This window comes from Aythya ferina, assembly GCF_964211825.1.
Source record: "Aythya ferina genome assembly, chromosome: 24".
Classification (NCBI taxonomy): Eukaryota; Metazoa; Chordata; class Aves; order Anseriformes; family Anatidae; genus Aythya; species Aythya ferina.
This window is the reverse complement of record NC_140322.1, coordinates 229,374-250,842: the sequence shown is the minus strand read 5'-3', so window position 1 is coordinate 250,842 and position 21,469 is coordinate 229,374. Positions and strand designations below refer to the sequence as shown.

The 21,469-nt window shown below is 49.9% G+C and overlaps 1 protein-coding gene across 1 annotated transcript in view; it reads right to left on the bottom strand.

Annotated features, from left to right (window-relative positions):
- Positions 1-925: 925 nt before the first annotated feature.
- RUNX3 (RUNX family transcription factor 3) overlaps positions 926-21,469 on the bottom strand; it is a 60,871-nt gene continuing 40,327 nt past the window's right edge. Inside the window, exons 6-7 of the mRNA XM_084496992.1 lie at positions 15,240-15,404; positions 926-4,141 (exon numbers count right to left, since the gene is read on the bottom strand). Coding sequence (XP_084353118.1) covers positions 3,618-4,141; positions 15,240-15,404 — 689 coding nt within the window. The 3' untranslated portion in view covers positions 926-3,617. The remainder of the gene's footprint in view (positions 4,142-15,239; positions 15,405-21,469) is intronic.

Genomic DNA, 21,469 nt, shown 5'->3' with positions numbered 1-21,469 from the left:
CTTCATCCTTCTGTTTTTTCCTTTCCCCCTTCTCTCTTTCCGTTGCATCGCTCACTGAGGCCGTGAGTAAAGTGTGGATCAGTTTGGCATGGAAATATCCTGCAAATAACAGCTATACCTGGGCAGGGGCCCAGGCCCGTGGAGAACAGGGACAAAGGGCTGAAGTCCTTAGTGTGGTGACAGGACCGGGTCCTGGGAGATATTTAAACTTTGCTGGGAATGAAATGCCTGCCAAGCTCTCCAGGTCAGGGCCCAGTCTGGTCTTGCAGAAGGCTGCAGGAGTCTTTTTTATGGATTTCAGGAGAGTCGAAAGCTGGCCAGAGCCTGTGGGCATGTGCCTGAGTTCAGAGGCGCCCAGGGCCACTCACTGCGCCCACTCTGGCCAAACTGCGGCTGTGGCCACCAGCCCAGGCAGCGGCCCTGGGGTGCTGGGCCAGGGGCCGGGCCCTTCCCAGCGGAATGCAGCGCCTGGGACCTGCAGAGCTGCGGGCAAGGAGTCAGCAGGCAGGAGGCACGGGGGGACTTGTAACCGTACGTTTATTATTCCACATGGAAAGTCATTAAAATGATTACACGAAGGCCTGACAATATAATCATGTACATTGGATAAGAACATTGACACCGATAATAGAAAAGCAGAACTGACCACTGTGCTGTGGCTTCGTACCAACTCTGTCCCACCCGTTCACAAGCCTGGCCAACAAAAAGGAGCCCGACTGCTCTCACAGAAGCTGGCACGGCAGAGATGTCACCAGCCAGAGCTTCTTCAAACGACTTCAACAGCAGCAGACCCTCCCCATCCTCTCCCTCCCTCCCCGCCTCCCCCCACCCCAGTGACAAGTGCTACAGGTTAAAAAGATGGGCTACATGTTAAATATAGGGCATTACCTTCAAGTAGGGCTGGTATATTACACAAATAACCACATTATTTGGTATCACTAGCATTTTTTTTAATGTCCATTGTAAGACACCATTAAAAAAACCAACAACTTTAGCCTTCTTTATCTACAAATGTCTCTGTTCTCAACGCCTTAGTTGGTTGTTGTCATTTTACCCTGCACATACAAGTATTAGAAGCATTATTAAGAATCGGATCCTTCAACACATTTAAGAATTATATTATTATAACAAATAAGACCAAAAATTAGATTTTATAGTTAAATATTCTTTGAGCCAGACAAAGGGGTTTTACTGTACAAGCGATTGTGCATTTTTTAAAAAAAGCAAATTATAGTGCAAAGCAAAAAACATTGGCCTGTCTTGTGACCATTTGCATACAATAGAGGTGCATATATTTACACCTTCATATGACAATATGTCATAAAAATAACATTGTTGCCATTTTAAAAAATTCATTATGAACAGTCTTAAATTAACCTAGTACTACAAATGCCTTGTTTTCTTTGTGCTTTCAATCAGTGGCGTGGTTGGATGATAAACATAAATGCATCAAAACACAGGCTGCTGCTGCGGTCCAGTTTCTACAGCTGGCAAGCACCGGAGAGGTGCTCCCTGTTTCTAAGGAAGTAAATGTTGCAGTTTTGCTGGGGTAGAGCTTTTAAAATTTTCTATTTAAAAAAGTTGTTCCTCTTGTTGCTTGTTTAACTCATGAGTGGTCATCGCAGCTTTCCAACTAAGCCAGGATGTCTTGCTCCAGTCGTTACATGGTAGTGCAATTACAATACTCTGTATCTCGACTGACTGCTGACAAGCTACAACTGAGATTTGGTGATAGGTATAATGACATAAAATAGACAGAAGGAACTGGGAGGTCAGCTGGAGGGTTTAAATTTTCCTACACGTGGAAAAAATATGAGCTGGTGCAGGCCACTGGTAGCAATGGAGTCTGGGGGCTGTCCTGTGCCCTTGCTGCAGGGCAGTGGGGTGCAGCTCACCCCCCAACGCTCCTAGGATCCTGCCCATGCGCCACCAGCCCTGTGGCACAGGGAGCCCAGAACCCAGCCCCAGTTTGCACACCAGCAGAAAGCCTGGCCAGCCGGTGGAAGGCGGCTTAACCCTGCGGCGTGCATTGGGGCCAGGCCACCAGCTCGGCCTGGGGGAAGCCCCGCCACCTCTCCAGCTGCCTGCTGCCACCTGGTGCGGTCTCATTCAGGTCACAGCCTCGTTGGTACCAGCTATGAGGCTGTGTCTGCACGGTGCCTGAGGGACCTGGTTCCTCCAGATGCCACACAATCCAACCAGCTAACAGTGCACCAGTGGTAGCTTTAAGGGCCTGCTCTTCAGCTTATTCATCTACAGCAAGATATCAGCGCTCTAGGTCACTTGGGAGAATGGAAAGGAGGGTAAGGGGTTGGAAAATGTCAGGCAACATTGCTTCACAATCTTCCCACCACCAAAGGGACTGCGTAGAAACTGCTTCTTTCTCCAAATCTCAGTTAGAGCGTTCAGCATGAACTGCCAAGTGTAAGTTGTTTCTAAATAGAAAAAAGTCATCATGTGTCAATCCACTCTGGGTGAAAACACAGGAAAGAATCATAACAGAAATATGATGCTTTTGCCACCAGCTGCATGTATAGCCACTCAGAGAGAATGAAAGGAAGACCCAGAGACCAATGGCAGGGTCATGCCAAAGGTTTCTGAGTCACTCTGCAGGTAACACGCTTGCTTGGAAGTGCATCTCACACACCTTTAATTGTCCTGAACACTGCCTTCGCTTCAGATACCATCACTGAGATTTGCTAAAGAGGGGCAAAGAATTGAATGGTGAGGTCAGGACAAAAGAGCAAACACAACAAAACACATCTCATAAAAAGTACATCTCATATGTAAACATACAGGAAAGGGGAGGGTCTGTCAGGCACAGAATCAGCCACGTTACTGTTTTAAAAATGACGACAATGACAAAAATGAACAATACAACCTCTGTCGTCAACAAAGAATAATAATAATCACATCACAGCTCTTGTTCACATGGCTGATGCCGTCTGACCCACGAGGAATGCGCAGCCTCCGTGCATTCCCGAGAACCCACAGCTGTGCTGTAAACCAGACTCTCACGTGCGGCATGTGGCTCTGGCATTGTCCCACGGATCTTTGGTAGTCAGGAGCCTTAAACTGGTGGGGAGGGACTGAGAGGAGACAAAGGTTTTTTTCATTTTTTTTTTTTCTTTTTTTTTTTTTTTTCAGTTCAGTCTTTCTGCACTGGCAGAGAGATGGTTCAGATGATTTCCTGGTCCTTTCTCTTCTCTAAAACTTTTTGCAGAAGGACAAGGTTTTCTTAACTTTTGAATGCTTTGTGTGGGGATGGGGATGAGAGTGAGATGACTGAGAAGTGTTCTGCAATAAACAAATATCTGATTCCACACATCTTTTTTCTTTCCTATGTACAATCCACATATTAAAAACAAATGAAAGGAACCACATCAAGCGACAAATTCAAGCTTTGTGGACGCTTATCTTGAAATGTAACATAGGTCCTGGTTCATCTTCGCTTGACGTTTGCCCTGCTTCCATGTAGAGGATCCTGGTTTTCTTTTGGGTTGGGAGACTTTGGTTTACCTTTTCCCTAGGTCTCATTTTGCTGCATTCACTACCAAAAGGAGTAACATGACGGTGGCCAATTAAGTTAAAGTGGTGGGTGCCCAGCTGCGTTCCTCCTAGTAGGGTCTCCAGACCGACTCATCCATCCTCCCTGTAGTCGTCATGGTGGTCGGTGAGTTACTGTGGCTCCCGTCTGCATCGACGCCGTCATTCTGATTGCCCAGGTTGGGATTCATTAAGTTGTTCCCCGCTGAAGCACTTGTACAAGACGAGAGCATGCGGGTGGGCGAGCGCTCGCCACCTGCCACCATGGAGAACTGGTAAGAGCCCGAAGATGTGCCGTAGTACAAGTGGTAGGGAGAGGGGTTGGCCTGGAAGGGTCCGCTTTGGTTCTGCGTGGAGCCGGGGTAAGGGGGCGGCAGGTAGGTGTGGTGAAAGCGCGTGGTGGTGGGCATGCTGGTCATGCTGATGCCCCCAATGCCCGTCGCAGAGGGCGTTGCGGTGTAGGGGAAGGCAGCGGACATGGCGCCGGGGTAATGCATCCGTGGGTCGGAGAACCTGGTCTCGGTGAGGGCTGGCAGCGTCGGGAAGGAGCGGTCAAACTGCCGGGGGTCTGAGAAGGGGCTCAGGTCTGATGTGCCTGCGGGGTTGGGAGAAGAAAGCGGGTGGTTAGAGCACTCTCCTGGTGGCTTGTAGAGGTTGTCCTGTGGCCTGGGTCATCCCCTGCCCAAGGAATAAAAGTCAGAGGGAAAAACATCTCTAAGATCTGCCAGGGAAGAGAGCTGGGAAACTTAAATACAAAAATCCTAAAACCATTTTGTTTAATTTGTTCCCATTTCCTGTCCTAAAATTTGTTGTTTCCTATCCAAGAAGGGACACAATTAAGCTGACTTCTCTAGGGGTCTATTCGTCTCTGGCAGATTAAAAAAAAACACCCCATAAACACAGAAAAAAATGTTTAGCCATTACATCAGCTGTGTAGTAAATAAATGGATGCAGGCCCCAGACGGCTGGTCCCTGAGATAGTCGGTGGTGTATATACACGCACACACGGAGACAGAGAGGAAAAGCTGGAGTCCAGACCAGGCTGCTAAGCCTTCCTGTGGGTGGCCTGTTCGTGCTGATACCATCAGGGGATGGAGCTGATAAACACACAGCTGAAAACTCCCAAGCTAGGAGCCACAATACCCCTCTGCTTGCTTTTCTCTGTGTATTTTTCTCCTTCCAAGAGGATAAAGAGAGTGAGAAATTCAGGCTTTCCTCTACTGGGGGAAGGGACGCTTGGGTCAGTGTGGTGGGGATGTTACCCAGCTCCCACAGATGATGGAGCCCCTGTGCTTTTCCTTAGGGGTATAAATGTCAAGTGGGTTGCAGCCAGCTTTTATCTGGACAGGACCTCTGCCTGGTGCTGTTGGGTCCTGTCCTCTGTGGGAAGCAAAGAGAAATGAGCTGTGCTCTCCCAGCAGAGATGCAAAACCCCTGTCCTCTGGACCTCAGTAGCTCACATTAAGCTCTGGCGCTAGTTATGAAGGAGGGCATGGCTATAAATGGCTACTACTGTGCCTTTCTCAGCCTTTTAACACCACCCATAAAACAAAAATCTCTAGAAAGAACAGTTCCAGTCCAAAGTTCTTGGCTGACGTACTGTGCTCAGAGCTCTTGGCTGGCTGGAGGTGGCTTTCTCTTTACTGCTAAGACTATTTTCCCTCGCTAAAGGCAGGGATGTTGCACCTTTCTGCTTTGGTAGCAGGATGTCATCTGGCCTCAGAGACTTTTCTGCAGGCCCTCCTCTTCCCCACGCTCTGCAGGATGAGACACACTGCTCCAAAGTAGGGGGAAAATTCTGCTGTGCCAGACTCTGCAGCACATGAGAATATTTTTGATGCTCAGAGCTAACACATAAAATCTTGCCTAGCTCTAAAGAGCAAACCTAGCCAGAAAGGCTATTAGTTGTTGGTTGTCTGTCACATAGGCTGGGTTTTGAATCAACTCCGAACAAGAAAATGTGTGAGATGAATATGATAGAAGCACTTGTTATTTTTACATATGTGTGTGTATATACAGAGACACACAGAGATATATGATTGCATATTAGCTGTGTATGGATAGGGATGTGTATTATATATATATTTATTATGCCAAAGCATTTTAAAATTCTCAGGGCTGGTGTACCAGTCCCTGCAGCATTTCCCCAGGAAAAAAAAAAAACACCTGAGCTAATCCCTTCTAGCTAACTAAGGACATGCTCTGGAGGAGCAGACAGGGAGGGGATCTGACCTGAAGCCCCTTTCTGGTCCAGGTGAGTCCTGCAGCAGGGGAGCAGTGGAGGGGAGGCGCCACCCTCCCCTCCAGCCGTTTGCGGGCGATCGGCAGCGCCTGCCTTCCCACGCAGGCTCCATGGAGGAGAAAGGCAGGGGAGCACCTGGTTTGTGAATGTGGCTGCGGCTTTGGTGTGAGATAAGAGAGGAGCAGCTCAAAGCTGTCATGAACCGCATGCACACACCCGCGGCTCCATCCATCCTGGGTGCTATGTGGAGGGGTAGCATGCTTGGGCTGGCTGGAAAAGAGCTACACTGCGGAAAACGCTCAGAGCTGAGCAAACCAACCTTATTTCACATCTCAGCTTGCCAGCAGGACACTCGGCCCCATCCCAAAGCCATGCTACTGCAAAAGTGGCACCAGCACTGCTGTCAGGTGCTGCGAGGTGAGGTTTGAAGAGTTGCTGCAAGAAGCAAATTGAGCAGAGCCCTGAGCTTCAGCAAGAATAGGGTAGGACCACAGAACAAAAATCCCAGCTGAACTTGGGAAAGACTCAGAAAATACCATCTTCTGAATACCTCCTTACAAGCATGCAGCCTGGTCACTGCAGGAAAAGGGCAAGACTGTTTTGCTACACACACAGAGACAGCAGGCTCCAAATTCACCATCCCCAGCCCCAAAACCCCAGGGTGCTGCTCAGCACCTTCCCCGGAGCAGCGGACGATGTTGAGTGATCAGACTGTGCTCCTTTGTTAGCTTTAATGTGCCCTTATATAATAGTCCAGAAAAATGTAAATTGAAATAAAACACAAATGCTCAGGGCACATTTCCCTTTTCCTCTATAACATGCTCAAAGGGTTTTTTTAAAGGCTATGTTTTATTGGACTGAATGTGCAACATTTGGCAATTGGTATTTGCTACTAATTTAGACACAAGCTTCTGAGAGTGATAATTGCAGGCTGCATGCATAGAGAGCAAAGCACAGCGATACCAGCAGGCTAGAAACTCTCCAGCTATGGCCTGAGCACAGCGGCAGGCAGCGGCTGAGCTCTGCGGGTGCCGGGCTTTGGACTCGGCTCCTCGGCAGCTCGCCTCCCCCCAGCCCCGCGTGCTGCAGATGTGAGGCACCCGCGCAGCACCGCTGGGCTGCGCTTTCATCTACACCGGGCCTTGGGCTTGAGGGCTCTCCCAGAACAAAGCCCCGGTCTTCCCCCACCAATCCGAGGCTAAAACAAACAAACAAACAAACAACAACCCCAACCCCACTTGTCTATTCTGTTCCCCCGCCGTTTGTGGGGCGCTGGCCGTCCCTGTTGAAGTCAGGCAGCGGTAACCGGCCGCCAGCCCCGTTCCTGCGCCGCCGGGAGCACGCGGGGATGGATGCTCCCGTCCCGTCCCGTCCCGTCCCGTCCCGTCCCGTCCCGTCCCGTCCCGTCCCCGGGGGGCCCGGCCGGGCCCGTCTCGCCTCCAGCAGGGGGCAGCGGCCCCGAGCCGGCGGCGGGAGGCGCCAGCAGAGGGAGCCGCGGCCGCGCCGGGCTCGCCGCCGCCCGGGCGCTGGGGGGGGAGCCCCGGCGGGGCCGGGCGACGGGTGCCGAGCTCCGTCCCCGGGCCCTGGCGGCGGGGAGCCCGGCTCCGCCCGGCTGCCAGCCTCCTGCCCCGGGTCCGAGGAGGGCCGCGCTGCGGAAGGACAGCGGGGAGCTCTGGGACAGCCCCGGCGAGGCCAGGGCAAAACGTTGAATCCCCGCCGCAACCACCCAGCTCGGCAACAAAGCAGCCCTCTGTTAGGCTCAGCCAGCTCCCGAGCGGCAGTCCGGAGCGAGCGAGGCACTAAGCGGATGCCCGGGGAGCCGGTGAAGTTGCACCTTTGGGCCCCGCGCTCCCTTTGAGGTCACAGCCGGCAGCGCACTCGAAAATCGCATCTCGCTGCCTCCTTCGCAGCGCTTCGCCAGCACAATCTGCGTGGTAGCGCTGCCTCGGAGGATTTACTACGGTTTGCCTTGCTTGTTCGCCGTCCAACCCCCATTTGCTTTTTTGGACCCTGGCAATCTGAGCTTGAGTATTTCGGTTGTCCAGTTGCCAATCAAAATATTTGAAGGAAATGTTTATTTTCTTCTCGAAATCACACCAGCTGCTGCACTAACTGAATAAGCCCATTTAGCTGTAAGAATTTAACCATTGTAAGAGTGAATTGAGCCCCCCCAACTACTCCAAAATCTGACCCAATCTATCAGCGGAAATGTCAATGTTTTGGATAGGAGTTTGGGGAAGTGTGGAATGTGTATTAAATAAAAGCCATGTAAAGGTCAGAGCCCTGATTAGTAATGCCACTGTCTCCTTGTTAGGGCCGTGCTGCCCAGGGGACCCCGAGGCCGGGACACACCCCAGTACTTAATTGTGCAGCTGCAATCTGCACTTTTTGAGGACCCCCACACCCCCTTGTGCACCCACTTGCAGAGTCCGATAGAAATAGACTTTCAAAGCTGCTCAGCCTCTTTCCAGATAAAACAACTGTGCTCAAGTGACACAGCAGCTTTATTTTCACCTCAGAGGCGATACGGGCCTTTTCTTGGCTGAACAGCAGGAAGAAAAAGGCAAAGCTGCATCTGAGCGCCTGGGCGATGGGAGCAGAGCTCGACAGGTTCATGGCGGAGCTGCGCAGGGCGGTGCAGGCTGGCAGCGAGCGTGGAGGTGGGGAGGCTGGCTTGGAGACCACAGAGTGGGTCTGGGTGTGTTCAGCCTCCTCCCTTAAGACCTTCCTAGGTTTGGGAGCTCTCTTGGATGGGCTGAAATAGGTTCCTGTGCCCATGCTGGGTCAGAACTGGTGGGTCTGCTCAGAGTCCCCGGAAACCCTCGTGGAGCCGAGGCAATGCACCCTGCAAGTGGTTTTAGAGACCAGCGGCACCGAAGTGCGTACAGCCCATCGGACCAGTGAGAGCTTCCACTGCCTCTTAACCCAGAAAATGTGTGTTCTGTCTGGAGAAGGGCAAGAAAAGCTACGTCAGGACCTCTTTAGTGCCACATCATGGAAACAGCTCCAAGGGACAACTAAATGACAAAGCTCACCCAGGGCACGTGCACAGAGCACATCGATGAGGCCCAATGTATGAGAAGATCATCAGATTAGCTGAGGATGTGCAGTGATGCGTAGAACCTGAGCAATTCCACATCAACCCAGATACTACTCTCTGATCCCCATTTTAGAGATGTGGAGAACATGCAGTGGCTTATTCAATAAGTCAGCAATAACCCTAAGCTTGTGTGTATACTATACAAAACACACAAATACATATAGCATGTGGAACACAGAGAGAATAAAGGAAATTTAAAAGGAACTCGATAGTACAGAACTCTCTATGTATATAGAATATATAAATATCTGCAGCCTGGCCATATATCACCGTTTTATTTATATACATATACGTGCCTTGCAAAATTGTCATGAAAAATCTAGCCCGGGGGAAAGAAACCTCCTTTCCTGTCTTATGCCATGATGATTGACAACAATGTAAACACTAATGATACTTTATGCTTATGTATATAATATGCATGCATATGCAAGACGGAGTGGGGACAGAAATTCTCTCTCTGTATATATCTTCTGCTATTCTTTCTCTACTAGTTTCTGTGATGCTTGGACCTCTAAGTTGTTTTCGGCATTTTTCTGACCTCTCTTCCTCTCTGCTTCCTTCCCCTGATCATAGCGGCTCCATCTGGGAGCATGAAGAGGCAGGTGGCCAAAGACGAAGAGAATCTGCTCTGTAAGGGAAGGTGCACAAGATGCATTCAATCTCTGAAGACCCAGCTCATCTCTAGAAAAGGCGCTGCTCTCCTCCCCACCCACGCACGCAGGCACGCTCTCACGCCTCTGTCACATATGTGAACAAGTTCATTCGTTTCACAGTCAGAGATAACTAAAAAAGAAACAGCCCCTTCCTCCTGCCCCACGAAAAATAGAGCAAAATTTATTTTGGGGGAGGGGGAAGGTGTTGAAAAAAAATGAGGGTGTGAACAGCATCCGTTGTTACACACCCATGGAGCAATTGTTCTGTATCTGATATAACCGGCTCACAAACTGGGTGCTAGTACTTCCTCTGCAGAGCCTGAAAAAAAAACCCAAACCAAAACACAACAACACACATGTCGCTTATCACAGCATCGCCAAGCACCACCTCAAAATCGCCGAGCACGTTTGCTACTCAGTTTTCTCATTCTCTTCAAATACAGTGTGCTGCTGTGCAGACAGACCCAGCCCCCAAACCTACCTCAGGAGCATCACAAACCAGCCAACGATGCTATCCTCGGTCCTCCCCTGGCACTTTCAGTTGGGCCCCAAATACGCTGGGCAGCAGCCCCCAGACTCTGCAGGAGAGCAGGGCTGGAAGCAGGGCTGCCCCGGGTGCTCCTGGCTCACTGCATCGCAGCCTCCTCAGCAAAGCCTTCAAGGTCCATGCTTTTACCCTGCCCCAGACATTCTTTGCACCCGTCCTGCCCTTCTGGGGAGGACCCCACTTCTAACGCTTCAGGGCCAGTTCAGCCCCATCTCCTGTGCCAGCACTGTCCTTCATAGCTTACATTAGCTCTTCTCCATCCCTGATGTTTATGCCCTGGATGTATTTACACAGAGCAATCAGCTCCGCTCCCAGCCTGCCTTTTGCTAGACTAAACAAGCCACGCTCTTCCAGCTTCCCCTCCCACCAGGCCCCTCACTTCTCCTCACCATCCCCGAGCCCGGCTCTGCCCCACGCCCTGCCCAGCACGCGCTGCCTCAGCCTCAGTCCCCGCTGCTGGGTCCCGCACAGACGAGGAGCGAGCTAACGGTGCTAACTGCGCGGGTGGGCGGGCTGCACAGGGAGCGCTGCCTTACTGCAGGCACTGCCTCTGGCCTGCCCGCGCTTTGCTCTTTACCTGTATTCAAAGGGTATTAAAAAAAATTAACAAGCCCTGACTACATAAAAGGAAGTAGCTGAATTTACAACCCAGCCTGCAGCTAGACCACCTTGCCTGCTGAGCAGGTTCGGGCCAGGCCGGCCTGCCATGGGAAACCCACTGCAGCTCGGCAGCGGTGGGCGAGAGGCGCCCGGGTGCCCGCCCTGCTCCGCCGCTCCCGCGCCGCAGCCCAGCCCGGTGCTGCCCCTGCGGGGCTCGGTGCAGCCTGAACCCCTGCTGGAGGCAGAGCAGCTGCCCTGGAGCCCAGGGCAAGGCCAGCTGGTCCTGCTGTGCACCTGCCTTCCATTTCCACCAGCAGCACCTCAGCTCCCGACCAGTGCTGGCCTGTGTTTCATCTTTGACCATTACCTGACAAATTCATTTAAGGAATAGCCATTGCACAGCGGGCAAATGCAATTGAGAGGAGGAGAAAAGCAGTTTGAAGACAGGCACAGAAGCATTCAGAGGCTGAGAGGAGGCAGGAAACCCATCTTAAGCACGTTCCTTCCTTTGAGGCTGAAGCTGAATCCCACAATATGTTTTCTTCCCACTAATGCTTGCCTAGCTTCCTTTGGAAACAATTTAGCCTCTGCCCATGGTAGAATGTTTTTATCCATTAAGAAACGGATATTTTAAAGAAACCATAAGTCGATCTGGACAGGGATTAGGAAGCAGCAATTCAGGGTATTTGCTGGGCCCATAATTCAGGACTTAACCTCAGAGCAGCCACGTTGCATTTCGGAAACAATAGGGCACTTGCTGCCTATGCCAAGAGGCTTCTTAAAAGTAATATAATACTTCTAAAATGTATATTTAAAAAGAAAAGGAGAGAGAGAGATTTTACTTTAAATGCATATGGTGAAGCATTCTGCTGATGACTGGCCTATGTTAAAAACGTTGCACTGGCTTTAAGTAATGGATTGCAAATGAAACTGGTTAAAGCTGAGCTGTTTCCAGATCAGGAGATCTGAAAGCTCTTCACCAGTACAATGTCTCCAAAACTGTTTAGCAGACACTAAGGCTGGGAGAAGCAAAAGGATCCAGCGTTTACTGTTCTCCCTGTGAAGTCAAGGGAATTTGGTTTCGCTGGAGCAATATGAAGAGTGTGCAAGGGGATGTTAAGTGCATTAATCAAAACAGCTTGCTCTGTTACTGAGTAGATCAAATTTAAAATCACTTTGCAATTGTCCTCATGTACACAAGGCCCCTACATGTTGCTGGACAATGCACACAATTGCTTTTGAGTGATTGAAGATGTTTCCACCGCAAAGCTAGAACACAGGAGCCGGCTGCGTGGGCGGTCCTCCTCTGTTGCAATGGGAATAAAACGGTTCAGCATGAACCACTGCTGAAACATGGGCAAGGATGAGGCATTGCGCAGAGAATAGGGGGCTGCTGGGAGCATCTTGGCTCTCCCCAGGAGGATGTGTGTCTGTCACCGTCCCACTTCCCCAGAGCAAGGGGGCCCTTAGAAGCAGCCAAAAGCGCGCAGAAGCAAGTTTCTTTAACATCTTGCTTCACTTTTGAGAGCTCCTTGATTTTTTTTTTTAAACTAGAAGACAAAACTCACAATGAAGTAAGCACGCAAGGCTCTGGCATCGCGTGCCCCATAATAAGGAACCATTTCAAGCCATCCTAATGACAGCTTGGTGTCTCGCTGCAGAGATGGGAGAGCCGGGATTTCAAAACCTCAGATTTTCCAGACCTCACTGGAGAAGTATTAGGCCAAATCCTCAATGGAGACAAATGGCTCTGCTCTGCTGCAGCCAGGGAAGGAGTGCCAGCTGATGCTGGCTGTGGGTATGCCTGTCCCACCTGCCCATTCTCACCACAGCTGCGCTCAGATCACTCATTTTCTCTTCCAGAGCAGTGGAAATGGCTATCAAATCTGGCATGCGCAAGGCTGAAAACGTCTGTCCCATTTGCAGACAGGCATGGGAAGATACTGATTCTCTGCTCATCTGCAAGGGGTAAGGTGAGACTAGAGCCACTGCAGTAAATTCGCACTGGGCAGTGGGAAACCAGTGCAAGAGCAGAATCTGACCCGCTCAGCTGGAGCAGAGCACACTCTCCTCCTGTGCTTCCTGGCATGCACTTCAGAAACGATTGGTTTTCTCTTACCAGGAGGTTTTTGGTTTGAGACCATTTAACCTCAGGATGATCATTTTACATGGGGGCTATTTATAACCTCCAGGCGCTGCTTTACTGAAATTCTTGCAAATGGCTGAGGGCCAGATTCCTCATTTACACCACTGTCCTTGCTGTGATCTCCACTATGGCCACATGGCCTTCACTCCTGGGGAGGAAAGATCGGATACATCCAGAGCAAATGAATCTCCAAAGGACCCTAATTCCTCTGAGAGAGGAATCCTATCTCCTACTTTCTGCTACAAAGAAAAAACTCCAGGCGCTGAGCTCAAGGAGCTGCGGTGCCTGACTCCCCCTTTGGTGGCTGAGGCTGTTTCTGGGCATCCCAGCTCACTGGTCAGGTTTTGCCAGAAGTGGATTAGGAAGCACTCATGCAAACCACTGGGTCAGCAGAACTGGGAGGCCAACCAACACCAGCAAGTTGGTTGACGGAGGGACAGCTGCTCCCCCCCCCTGCACGGGGGTGTGAGGACACTGAGGAAGTTAAGGCTTGAAGAACCCAGGTGAGGGGCAGTGGGGATGGGTGAACTCCAGCCTGCCTCATTCATCCCTCCTAACCAATATCTCGTTATGCTTTTGCTAATCGGCTTCTCATGTGTGTTACCTAAGAATGTGCCAAGTCGTGAGAATTACAGGCCTGTTAACTCTCGTGTTATTCTTGGCATGCGTCAGGCTCCACTTGCTTGGGTAAAAATTACGATCTTTGTGAATAAGCTGTGTGTGTGAGAGAGAAAGGGTTTTATTATTATTATTATTATTGGTTATAGTTAGAGTTGTGTCAAAAGGACACAGTTGGGATTAAAGTTACTAAGTTGATTCTGCTCCCAGTTACGCTGGTAAGAACCCACAGTAATTTTAAGACAGTTCCTCCAACTTGGAAACAACAGAGCCAAGAGCAGACCGTGCACAAACTGCATTTTGCAGCATTCCTGGTACTTTGGATTCACTCCGCAGGAATGATTTTAGATGGCTAATTTTGTGTGTCTCCACTCCTGCTGTCACTTGACATTTGGGAATTTGGCATGGGCGGTAACTTGTGGCCAGTTTCATTTTTCTTTTTGAATTTGTGTCATCACCTGACTCTTTGCTCCAAATGACACACTTTGGGTTTCTGGCACTACAGGGGACTGTGCTAATTTAAAATATGCATTCCCCCCTTCCAAGACTCTTTTTATTGTACAGCCAATGAGTCGAGCCTATAAAACTCTCTCTCTCCTTTTAAAAAAGAAAAATCAAATGATGATCCTACACAAAATGCCCATGTTCTTCTCATAAACTGTGCTAATATCAATGAAAATTCCAAGCATAAAGATTTGCATTTCAATGAGAAATAAATTAAGCTTTCGCTGTAATTTTGGGTTGGGAGGAGTGTGGTAGCTTTTACAGTTTGGTAACATTTTCAAACATGTTTTTGTGCCTGAGACACCCTCCTTTGCCAATGACATTGAGGTTTTCAAACATCTGCGTCACTTCTGAAAACACAGCATAAAAGCTTTTGAAACGTTTTAGCCCAAAACCTTCCAAGAGGCACAATTTTTCACCAAAACTCAAACTACAGCCTGCTTAATTAATATCTGTTAAGTTTCTGTTAGTACTTCTGCTGATTTTCAAAGGAAAACAACACCAAGATTAAAAATGCATGGAAAAGGATCATTGGCAATGTGCAGGTGGGAGAACAGACTCTCTTAATACATCACAGTAGTGTCTGGTGTTGCTGAGAAGTGCAGCAAGCTGGGAGTTGCAAGGCAGCTGGATATTTTCAAATGCAATGCCTATTTTGGGGATGAAATTCAAACTCAGGGGATTAGCAGACTGACCTCTCACAGGTAACTCTCCAAAGGACTAGTGGGAGTTCCTACCACTGTCCTGGCAACAAGCGCCAATGCAGACTCACGGGGAGTGCCCGAGGGCTCAGCTATGCTGATTGCAAATATGGGAAGAGCAAAGCCTGTGTGTGCACACACGCGTGCGCCCATGCAGGTGTGCATACATGTGGGGAATTATGCTGGAGTTAGGTGATGGATCACCAGACTTGGCATAAACACAATGCAACAAGATAAGAAACCACTTGGATTACCATGTAAAGTATAATACACCCTTTTCTTGCTGATGCTTAACTGTCTGTGCGGGTGCCTTCATATCAAAGAAGCTACCAAATTCAAAGCATGCCTAGCTCTCCCTTGCATTCCTATTGGAACTCCTCAGTTTTACCTCAGACCCCATACCTAATGGTGCGCTCAGTGAAATCACCTGGGTTTACAATTCAGCATAATTGTAATCTGCTTACTCAGCGGGTGCAAGAAAGCTTCTGGTGGTGAGATCCCCGTCCCACCCACCCCTGGCTCGACCCCTGAGCCCTGCGGCTGTCCCGGCTGCACGACGCCAGGGTGGTGCGCGGCTGGTACCTTGTATTGGAGTCTGGGCCTGTGACCCGAAGTGGCTTGGGGTGCTGAGAGTTCCACGAGGGCTGGGTGTCGTCGGGGTGACTCTCATGGACTGGCGCAGCCGTTCCAGCTCCCCATAGCGGTCAGCGAAGGGTTTGGTTTGGTCTTCCAGCTTTTGTCTGTGCCCTGGAACATGATAAGAGAAGCTGGTGTCTGAGCGGCTCCCCTTTGGCTAGAGTGTTCTGGTAAGCACAGTGTCAGCACAGCAGCCCTGGTCCTCAAGGCGGCCTGTGATATGCGGTGGGGGCCTGGAGAGGCTCCGTGGGCCATTCCTGAGCCACCAGTCTGCGCCCTCCTCACCTGCTCCCAACGAGAGAGGGGACACACACACGAGGTGGGAGAAGGCCTCTCTCCTGCCACAGCTGTGGCCTTGGAACCAGCAAGGGAAATGTTGCATTTTAAATATTTTCTACAGCATTTGCTCATGGCATCCAGGGCAAACTCTTGTCTTTCTGCAGTCCCCTGCCCAGCCTACGTGGCCAGAGCCAAGGGGGCTGCAGGGGCCTGGGAACAGCCCCCCACGGTACTGCACCTCTGATGTGTCACTTTGCTTCTCCACTCCTCTTCTCCTAAGCCTGTGAAACGGGGAGACTATTCACCTACCTCCCTGAGGCAGGGCAGCAACTAATGAGCATTTGTAAAACACTCCCAGCTTCTTAGGTAGCAGCTGCTGGAACAGGGCAATAATTATTAAATTTATGCTAATTGGCCTGAGGCAAGAGGCGCATGAAATACACTTGATACATAACTTTCGCATTTTACTATATTAATCATCACTGAACGGCTTCACTCTCTCTGGGCTGGATTCCAGTCTCAGTTACACCCGCACAAAGCTGGAGGGCCTCCAGCGAGGCTGGAGCTGCCTCAGCTTTACATTCTGAACCAGTGCTGGGTTCAGCCCTTGGGTTTCCCTTGTTCTTCACCTGCCGCAGCCAGGCAGCCATGCAGTGCCCCTGGCTCTTTGTGCCAGTCACAAAAGTACCTCCACGAGGTGGCAAACACCTGATCCTGGCATAGCCGAGCACAGAGCTCAGGGCACCAGAGGTGTGCAGGCTGGCAGGGAGGCCAGAGAGGGGCTGGGAAGGAAATGGGAGGCTCTCCTGAGAGCTGCACCTTACTAGAACCAGCTCTATGGCCCGGCACCCACCCAGCTGAGATCTCCGTGGCTTTTAGAAAACAGCGATGCTGCCGCACTTGAGAGGCACAAAACACAGCCACCTCTTGCTTGCATGCCCCCCCCCCCCAACCCTCCCCCCTCACATCTGCTTAGTGTGAGCTCGGTGTCAGTTTATAGCAAAGTCACAGAAAGTCCCCAGACTTCCCCTCCTTAAACCTGGCGTCTGGTATCTTCTGATCTTGCCTCTGCTTGGCTCTCGTGCTGGGGCCACGCTCCCAGGCTGCTCATGGAGGTGCCGGGTGGCTCAGCCGGGAGGGCACAGCTGTGACTGCGGGAGGGCCACTCCACTGCACCCCAGCACCCTGCGAGGCTGCACCAGCCCCAAGCTCCACTGTCCCCAGGCTGCTCCCAAGCAAAACTGCAGCCCCAACAAGAACATGCCGATGCCAGCAAGCAGAACTTGCTGCAAAAGGACTCCCAGCAGAAAGCAAAACCCAATGGTATTTTGAAAATGCATTTTCCCTGCTGTGTGAAGTAAACCAAGGAAACCTCAAATCAACACCATAAAAGATCTCTTCTAATCTTTGTGAGCCCCTAGACCTCAGGTATCTCTGTCTTATCTGAGGGCCTTCAGAGACACACAAGCAGCAACTCACATGGTGTTTGTGTTTTCCCCAAGGGGCAATGCGTGTGCAGTGAGGTGTCTTGTTTTGGCCCACATTTTATTATTTCAATATATGTTTGAACATACAAGAAAAAAAAAAAAAAAAAAAGTTTAAGTTTTTCCTTTAACAGTTTTCTCAGGTAGGGCTTAGCAGAGAATCTAAAAGGACTGCGAAGACCAAGTCATACAGAAATTTAATGGAAATGTCCCTACCTCTGTCTCAGTTGAAACCCAATCCTGCAGTAGTGTTTAGCATGTGACAGAGAAAATATTGAAAAATAAATCAAGTGATGTCTATGTTGATAATGCTTTTAAAGATTACTCAGCTATGCAGCCTAACCAAGGGCTTCATGTGGCTGTACTATGCTGCACTGTGGTTGCTCCGGTCCCTGCACTGCCTGAACACAGGCACAAACCCACAGGGTTTTTAGGCCTCAAGTAAATACCAGTACTGTATTCACAACCCTTGAAAGGGGATGGTCTGTGGGCAGACGCAGCAACTACCAGCAACCCCCACCCTCAAACCTAGGACTGTTCCTACAAAAAGAAAGTAGAAAACTTGATGCAAACTAAGTCAAAGCAAAGAATGGGTCTCATTTAGGAGTGAAACCCAGAGCAGAGGAGTGAGGCCAGGACCCTTCCTGGCTCTCCCAGACCATCTCCAGCTTGCACTGGCAGTGTCATAACTCCATCAACAGAGCTGGGGCTGGGCAGCACTGAGCTATACGAAATGAGGAAACAAACGAGTTAAAAACCACCAGCTCTGCGGACTACCAACCCTGTTTGGTACAGGCTGTCTCCCCAGGACTTCCTGCTGCTTGTCACTGAGAGCTAGGGACGTCAGACTTTGTCACGCAAGAGAGAATTGCTATTAATGGGTTTCTTTCATCAGAACAACCTGAGTTTTTTAATTTCTGCAGTGGTTGGCTTCATTAAAGGCCCTTCCCCATCTACCCACAGCTGTCATGCAGAGGAAACCAATGCTGTCAAATGAACAATAGCTCGTACCTTAGAGAAAAGGAAGGTGGTTTCTAGCTTAACCCAAGGACTGACTCAAAGCCTCACAAAGTCAGTGGGTGGATTTTCAATCGACTTCAAACAGCTGCAGACCTCAGCCCCAGAAATCTGTCTGAGAAGTCTTCATCACCCTGAACAGTGAATTTTTGGGTACAAAACCTGCTGTTGTGTTGGAAACTTTGTGTTGCATTTGCCCCAGTGCAAGCACCTTGCTCCATCACGCGGCTTCCTGCTCTCCATGGCCATGCAGCCGGCTGCACTAGCACCAACTTGCACAGGTCAGTGCTCATGGAAACAACAGCCTTATGGTTATAACTCTATGGCAGCTGCTGACCTTGGACACTTCTTGTCAATGGAATGTGGGTTTTGAAGGTAGGTCAAGTTTCCAAGTCAGTCAACTCTGATATTCAGTATGACAAGATGTATATTTTGACAGATCACCTCAGCTCCTGGGATAAGAACACGACCTGTATCAGCATAGCAAACAAACAGTCCCACTGAGCACTTCCCTGCTGGAAGAGACAATGAGCTTTTTACACTTTAAACCAGTAATAAGATGCATACTGGAAGTTTTGGGTGTTTCCTGCTGCAATGAAGCTCAGGTCCTTAAAGCTAAGATTTAAAGACAGGCTTTCTGCATTAAAGCTTTTCAAAACCCAGACAGACCCTGCTCATCCTTCTAAGAGTGTGCAACTTGACATGGCTTCTGAAATGGAAGCCAGGATGGGGCTTCTAGGCTGTAGGGGGTGTCTACAGCGCTCAACAAGAGCAGATTATTTCCCCAGATTTCTTAGGTACAGCGTATAATGTTGACCAAAGGTAGAAAGGGGCTCCAGAAACTTCATGACTTGAATGATACCAGATTCCAAGAGCTTGCAAATTTGATTTGGCCCAGTACAGATGCTAGGGCAACTTGTAAAGCCCCCTGGGGCGCCTGGGGTCCTGGCCCCTGGTTTATCTTTGCGTAGGCACAGATGGAGTCACGGCAGAGAGAGGCAGGGAGCTGGCACAGCACGCTCTCTGCCCTCGGCAGGTCGGGGTTCGGGTGTCACGTTCATCCCTGTCCCCTGCCATAACCCCGTGCTACCAAAGGAAGGGAGAGCAGATGGTGGGAAGTGGCTTGGCCCTCCCCAGGCGTCTTGCTGCGAAGCACTGGCGGCAAGATGGAGCAAAGGAAATGCAGAGCGTTTCAGCTCAGGGCTGTGTGTGTGTATGTGTGTGTTTATTAATACACGCATTTGCAGATCATTTCCTGAGCTCCACAGAGGAGGAGACAAGAACCAGGAGATGGTAGTGTGGGCTGGGGCACAGTGCCTTGGTTATGATTATGCCACAGCAGCTTGAGATGAGCCATCAGCAGCCACAGGGTCCCTAGCATGTCCCCCTTCAAAGCAGGGCTTGTCACAGCTGCCAGCTCCCACCATCCTTCTCCCACGGTGCTGCTCAAACCCTAGCAGCCCAGCTGAGAAGTACACCCGGATCAACTGTGCAGCCATGCCATGCACAGCCTAATGGCTTAGTTACTACACATCCATGAAAACAGACCACAAGAAAGCAATCACCAGTGGATAAAACTCCATCTCAATGCACAAAATAGCTTTCAAATCTCTCTTGTAGCCCTCAAAATAGGTACTTCAGAGAGACACACCAATCCTCTACAGTGCATTGAATTTTTTTCTGGTCTGAGCCTCGGCTAGACTATCAAGTCCCAGCACGTTCTCCAGAAACAAGCCACATGTGAAAGGCCTGTGTTACAGGAACATTGGGCCTGTCCCTTACAACAGATGGTTGGGTGGTTTCATCTCTGCACACCAGCAATGCAGGATGACCCTCAGGTCTTCCTGGGAACCCCACCTCCAGCTCAAGCACCTTGGGAAATGCCCAGCCAAGAAGCAAGTGGTGGAGCCCCATGGCCACCGAGGGAGGGCAGGGCAGCGGAGCCGGACTGCTCACGGCACCAGCAGCTGGAAAGGACTCCAGCACGACGCCTCTGCAGAGGATGGAGAGCTCTGCTGAGCTACAGAGAGCAGCAGCAGCTGGCAAGTGCCAGCGCTACTTCAGCCCGCTTCTGAAAGCAAAGAAGTTCACAGGAGGGAGCAGGAGGAAAGGAAGAAAGTGTTAGAAGGAACTGTCTCTTCTGCTGCCGAACAAAGTCAAGCACAGATAACTCATTATTCACATGTTTGAAGTTAGCCTGCTTACGCCATTTGGAAAGAGAATCAGTCACGGCGAGTCTTTGCTTTGGTTTCCCCTGGCTTTCGTGAGACACTACCGCTACTGTCTTTCTCCAGCTTTGAGAGAAAGGCGAGTGTGTCGCAATGCGCCTCGGCTCGCATGTTCTGGCAGAGGATTTACACTGACGAACAACGAAAGGAAAATAATATTTAAGGGGGTGGGGGAGAGAATTTTAAAAAGGCTGCTAATTTATAAAGCTTTTTTAGCTGGTGGTGGTCTGAGATGAATTGGCTGCCTCTAAAAGGATGAAAATAAATATCCCTCTTTTTGAAGGAAATACGCTGGCTCCCGGCCAGCTGGCAGGAAGCACAGAGATATGTTGCATTTACAGTAGGTTTTTACTGTCTGAAGCTACAGCAGTGGGAGAGATGTTCATTATATGCAGGCTGGTATTGATTAGCTGGTTTGCAAGCCCTTAATCTCCTCTCACTTGTGGGTTAGTCCCTTGACTTTGCTTGCCTCTGCCTCTCTCCCTGTCCACCCTGTGGTGGGAGGCTATGCAAGCAGGCAGCTTCTGATAAATCCTATTGTACTTCTAGCCTTTTATTACACCAGCAGACCCAAAAACTCATCCCTCTGGAAGGAAAACAAAGCAGGGCATTAACTCAGATATTTAAAAAGAAATCTCGGGTAGCAGTTCCAACACCTCCTGCAATGCAAGAGCTGTGGCCCACGTTCCAATTGAAAGGAACTTCGCATCCAAATTTTGATGCGGCTTCAGCACAGATCCTGAAGAACATGGGCTCCCCATACCCAGGGTTTCAGCAGGAAGACTGAGTCTTTCTAGATTTGAAGGACAATTAAAGCACTTCAAAGCGCAAGTTGGTGGGAGTCTCAACAACAAACTGGGTAAAAATCATTAGGTTTAAGCATTTAGCCTGCTTGTGCCTTGCTGAAAAACCCCACAAGTGCTTTCCTGTATTTTTCCATCCTTAAATACCCTTGAAAATCTGGCTCTGAGACTTCAGAGTCAATTAGGAGGTTTTTAAAGGTTTTGACTGAAGATCTGAAAATTTCACACGTCACAAACTCGCAGATCAGTGCACATCTGTAGGAAATACAGCAGCTTTCATAAGTGGGTGCAAAACCCACCAGCCTCACTGGCTTTGCTGCATTTCCTCCCATTTCCAGGAAGGCAAAATTCAATTATGGGCTGTG